The sequence below is a fragment of the Anomalospiza imberbis genome, chromosome 1 (genome assembly GCF_031753505.1).
Source record: "Anomalospiza imberbis isolate Cuckoo-Finch-1a 21T00152 chromosome 1, ASM3175350v1, whole genome shotgun sequence".
Classification (NCBI taxonomy): Eukaryota; Metazoa; Chordata; class Aves; order Passeriformes; family Viduidae; genus Anomalospiza; species Anomalospiza imberbis.
In genome coordinates this window covers 109,147,449-109,153,448 of record NC_089681.1, presented here as the reverse complement: position 1 = coordinate 109,153,448, position 6,000 = coordinate 109,147,449, and the positions used below count along the sequence as shown (strand labels likewise).

General features: G+C 36.5%; 1 protein-coding gene across 1 annotated transcript in view; it reads right to left on the bottom strand.

Moving 5' to 3' along the window:
- Positions 1-459: 459 nt before the first annotated feature.
- MRPL3 (mitochondrial ribosomal protein L3) overlaps positions 460-6,000 on the bottom strand; it is a 28,260-nt gene continuing 22,719 nt past the window's right edge. Inside the window, exon 10 of the mRNA XM_068205279.1 lies at positions 460-1,067. Coding sequence (XP_068061380.1) covers positions 918-1,067 — 150 coding nt within the window. The 3' untranslated portion in view covers positions 460-917. The remainder of the gene's footprint in view (positions 1,068-6,000) is intronic.

Below are 6,000 nucleotides of genomic sequence, written 5' to 3'. Positions count from 1 at the left end.
TTACGGAATCCAGAAGATCAAACTTATAAATAGTAAATTATGCAAAATGAAAAGCAGAAGGGGCATGATCCCAGCTGCTACTGAAAAATGGGATAGAAGAGAAAATTGAGCACTATCATAAAGACAAATGCCTCACATTTGGCCTCTTTCTTTGGAAATAGCTCTCCTGTAACAGCGTAAGAATCCAGTACAAAGACCATGGTAGATGCACAGAGACTTCTCCAGAGAGCATTCAAGGGACCCTCTGTGAACTTCAGAACAAGCTGTTAGCAAAGACAACAAACAGGCAGTCCTAGTGCTGCTTTGTTACCAAATGTTTCCCACCCAAACACTCCCTCACCCTACACATGGCCACCATCACCCTCCCTCTAGAAAATCTGTTGGGCATCTGCTACATTAAACAACACAAGGGCAAAGGGAGACAAAGAGATCTGGATAAAAGAAGGAAGCAAAACAAGATCATTCTGTAAAACAATGCTCACACATCTTCTTGTTTTATTTTGGATTGCTCTTCATGGATGCTCCCCACCTCAGATGCCAAGGCAGATTTGGAACCTTTTTCTGATTGATCAGAGTTACTTTACACAAAAGAGAAACAGAATTTGTTCACTTTCAGAACATGAACTGGAACCATCTTCAAAACAACAGTTTTTCAGGATTGTGTAGGTTTTCACAGCCTGGGGCAGAGGACAAAAGGTCACTGAAGACACACAGTTTGGTGTGCTTTACAACCCGTCCCTCAGACTCACCTACTGCTTTAAGTACAGGCTTGAGACTGACCCAATTACCTGACCAAAATGGCAATACCTGAAGTGTTTAAGTCAGTTGGCCAGACTGCAATTCATAGGCTTACTTTTATAAAATGTTGCAATGTACATGAAAATAACAAAACCGTGTTTTCAAAGATGTGAGGAACATTATGCGAATGTGACAGATGGATCTGTGAACTGGAAAATCTCTTCATCAAAAAGGTCTTCTGGCAGTTCTTCATCTCCATCAGCAAAAAATGTAGGGAATGGAGGGTTTTTATTGCAGTCCTTGTAAGTAGGCAATTTGCTATCTCTGACCTGAAAAGCAGCAAGGGGGAGAATAGGGTTAATAAATCTTACAGAAGATTTTTAAACAGTGATACACTAGAATTTAAAGAACTCAGCTTGCATGCATAAGAAAAACCCAACAGCATTCACATTCCACCTGTTTAAAGAATTTCAGGTATAATCATCAGTAACTTTAATATCAACCCTAGGTATTGAATTTAACATTTTGTACTCATCCATAAAGAGATTTTAAAAATCAGCAAAACTAAACAAACAAACAAAAAATCGTAAGAGAATTTGTCATTACAGTGAATCAAAACCCACTCATTTGAATTCATTGCTCAGTATTTTAAAATGTTATTAAAAATAGAAGTATAGCTTGTTTAAACAGTGCTTATTTCTCACAGTATGTTCCTACATGACATTCCAAGTTCTATTATGCAGTGTAATCACCTCTTCAACAAACAAGACACGCATTTTTATGTGTGATGCAAACTAATTATGGCAACTAATTTTGCAAAGATATGTGCATGTGCTGTACTGAATCCCCCTGGCTATTGCACAGCTGGTCAGCGACTGCAGAGTTAAACATCTAAAATTCTCCACTCAGAAATCAGTACCTAAGTTTTTTTGAGCCTCTAAGATAGCTTATTTGCAAGAAGAATAGTGCCACAGAGAAATTCCTTTACTGACCTCTCTACATGTGGAAAGATTTAAAATCTAGCCCCTGAAACTCCTATCTCTGAAGAAAATTAGTAGCTAGAATTATCAGCAAGAAGCAGTTCATCTGCAGTAGCAGATAGAAGGCTGGTATCTCTGAATAAAAAAAAAGAGCTACAAATTCTTACATTTGATTTAAAATTTAATTCTTCTTTTATATATTGTTACATATCATCTTTCTCCTGAGCTGTAATAATTCTCTTCAGGCACTATAGTCAAGTGGATTAAAAAAAAAGTGCAAATAGATTAGACAAAATTTTAGTAGAGAGAAAATAAGCTCTTCCTCTTAGTTTTTGGTGGGCTTTTAAAGAATGGAATGCTTGTTCCTACTTGGATGGACAAAGACCTCACGTAGGACAATTCTGATTTATGCCAGAAATTAAATTTAAAAAGTCTATGCCCACTTAATGCTCTGTTCTGACAGCACTGTATTTACCAAATCCATATCTACTACCCAAAATCCATGAGGATTCCTGCAGATGGCACATACAATAAATTTGACATTCCAATATTTTTTAAGGGCAGGCTTGATAAACAAAAGAAAGCCTTTTGCTAAGAATGAGGGGCTCAGCGTGTTGCACTGGTTAAGATGGCTAAGCATCTTTTCAAGTAGAACATTCCTCTTCTACCAGAAGTGTTCTCTACAGCCTTATGAACTGCCAGACCTGTAGTTGCCAATTTACATTGCACATCTAACTGGAAGGAACTAGACTGAGGTCCAAGTCCACAGACCTCTGCTGCAGTTCCAGCACCTCTAAGTTTAGAAGAAACAGTCAAAGAGCTTCAGCAATGCCACCTGAAGGATGACATCTTCAGAGATGTCATCTTTCCATTTCAATACACTGTGGCTGTTTCTTTTAGTATATGACCACATTTTAATTGCTTCACTGGTTATCTATTATTTTTCCCTTGCTAATTTCTCCTTTACTCTCTAATCCTCTTACAGACCAATAGCTTCCTCTGTCAACAGCAAAAGCCCTCATGATCCCTACATGAGTTAGTATTAGAAAGATTAGAATAAATTATTTTATTTATGATACCTTACTCATTTCATATGAGTAAGGTATCATAAATACCTTATTTAAATGTTTTTCATGCCCAGTTTTTGTGATTTTTGGTTATTTTCATAATGAAATAGTACATGCTTTTACATATGGGCTGTGTCATTGCCGGCAGGTCTGGACACCCAGAAAATGAAAGGAATCAAAATGTTTGTTTTCCTCCTATTTTTTTTTCCATTTCTTATTACAGGATTTAGTAGTAAGACATCTGCTCTTAACTGAAGGCAAATCCAACAGTCTTATCTTAGTCCTACATTAGTTTACCTAAATAAATTTAAGATTTCTGCCCAGACTTAACATTGTATGAATTACATATTAATGCCAAGGGGCATTTTGGACAGAGTATGTCTAGTGTGATACGGAGAATTCTTAAAATAGTTTTAAGAGTCTTATGAAACATCTCCAACAGACAACTGTTGCTCCCAGAGGAGTACAACACTGTTTCATTTTGCCCCTTCCAAACTCCTCAGAAGCTTGACAGATCGCAGAAGCACAGGCCACATCTGATGTTAAAACAGTTTTCTTCTGATATGCTCTTTTTTTTTTGATTAGTATAATTGATGCAGTATTTCTTTTGACTGGTGAAACTACTGCTCTTTTTTCCATAATTTTCTACATTCATAGCTTTCAAATGCAATTTAAAGCAAAAAACTGCTATCTTAGAGCATTACTTCCAAACTAAATGAAACTCTTTCTACTTGAAATTTAAAAAAGTTAGATGTTATTCTATTACCAGGTATTATCATTATTGTTCCTATTTAAAGGAAGAACTCAACTTCATTTTACACCTGAAAGTATTCATTACCAACTAAAACATGGTATGATTTATCTGTCTTCTCAAGAGAATTACTTGATTACTCCCTTTACATTTATGAACGGCCCAGCATACCAAAGGTTTCCCATATCTCTTACCTCAGATTACTGAACAATAATTTCACAACAGTATAAAGGGGCTCATTGGTGTGGAGCAGCAGCAGCTACACTTGTCTGTATAAGCATGTACACACAAAAGCAGTGCAGGTGACCCAGCACAGCTCTTCCTGCTCTCCTAGTAACCTTCTGAGAACATTCCTAACAAAGGAGTAAGTTTTCATGCTGTGTTACTACAATTCAGTGAATTTGCCTCTCATTCATAGAAGGAATGAAGCTCATAGTCCAAACTGTTACTGCAATCCATAAAAGCATTTGTTGTATACCTCAAATAATAAATGCTTGGCTTACTCAACTGCTGTGTTAATAGCACTATATATTACAGTAGACTATACCATAGATAGATGTTATATACAGATGATGGTAAAACTACTACAGTGTATTCTCTGACAGGTCATTTTAGCTAGAAAAATACTAGAGAAAGCTGAAATTGGAGCTGGTTGGGTTTTTGTCACTAAATCTTTAGAACAGTCATAAAAGGTTTTGCAGACAATTAATAAACTGCACTTGTGTATGTTCCCTCTATTGACAACGTAATGGGTAGTATAAACAAACAAACTCAGAAATCTATCACCACAAAAGGCTTAATGTGGTCTTAAACAAGCGTTAACAACTGATGCTTAAGTCACAACTCACATCTGTAGTTTAACAGGGCTTCAGGCTGTATAGCAACCACAGCAAAGAATGTGTGTATAAAAATGAGTTTAAATATAGAAAATTATTAGAAATAAGCTCCCAAGGTGTCATACATTACCTAAGGCAGCTTCCCTGCTATTTTTGAAGCCAGACATAAAAACTGAACCCAATAATTATATCAATTTCTTACCAGTCTTATTTTGTCTTAAAAAAATAACCCAACCATACAAATCCCCCCCAAACCTCCATACAAATCTGTGAATGAGGCCCAAGGCATAGGACAGAGAACATGAAATAATCAAAAGCATCACACTATCCCTGCATGTCCTCAACTTGAGCAGAGTGCACCCATACCCAGGCATCAAAAACTAGAAACACAGCACAGTAACACTGGGAAGTGTGATACAAAATAAGTAGGATGCAAATCACTACATACCTCTCTTAAAAAAAAACAAACCAAAACATAAAACCACCCCAAAACAACAACAACAACAAAAAAGAACCAAAAAACAAAACAAAAAAACCCCAGAAAAATATGGAATCTCAAGACTTAAGTTACTAGCTCAAGTGGAGCATCATACTAAAGCAACTTGTATACTTCAATTTAACTCAGGTCTAGCATACAAACAGGTCAGTTCAGCACTGACTTGCAAAGCAACTCCTATGGGCTACAGGATTTGCCAGAATTTCTGCCTGCACCACAAGTGATATACTCAAAGAGATCAACACTGAATATCCTAAGAAAAGCAGGTGCCTTAAAATTAGGGCAGGTATAAAACACTATCCAAGACAAAGTATAACATTGTGAATTATGACATATTATATTACCCTTCACTATAAGGCACCTACTTAAAAGGGGAGTTAAGTCTTGTGCATCTCTTTTGAATGACAAAAGAGAACTCTTTGGTAATAACCTTTAGAAAAAGAAAGCTGTTACAGATGGTAACTACAGGCCCTGGGATCTAAGAAGATACCCCAGAAAGAAGCAGATGTTTCCTGAGGTAGGCAATCTTGATAGGTCCGACAGACAAATTTTACAATTGCTTACTCTGCAATGTTACTCTCGTAACAGGAACTCTGTGCATTTCAGCACACTCCTAAAGTTGCTTAATTTTATCGGACTTTGCAATTGAGGAAGAAATCCATGCTAAAATAAGCTTTTTTCATTAGTTTCCCAGTTAGCTAGAAGCATTACTGATGTCAGTTATTTACCTGCAGACGTCAGTGTGCAATATCAAATGAAAGCTGATTCTAACTAAAACCAGAAATCCATAAATCCTAGTATTCTGCAACTTTATTCTGCTGAAAACAAAACTTGAAAAATTTAAGTGCTTTATCTCTGTCCGAATAGTGTGCTGATGCACGAAGTTTCCAAAAATACAACCTACGAAATAAATATATGCTTTAAAGGTGCACTATGGTTTTAATGGTTACCAAGCAACACAGAGTGGGTACTGAACACAAAAGCTTTCCCCTTGGAGGCACACAAAGAAGAAAGTGTTATTTCACAATATTTCACTCTGGAGCTCAAAGACAGATGGATTCTAATTCCCTAGACATTATTCCTACTTAATTACAGGCAAGTATTTAGTGGAATGAACAGTAATTCCAACAGC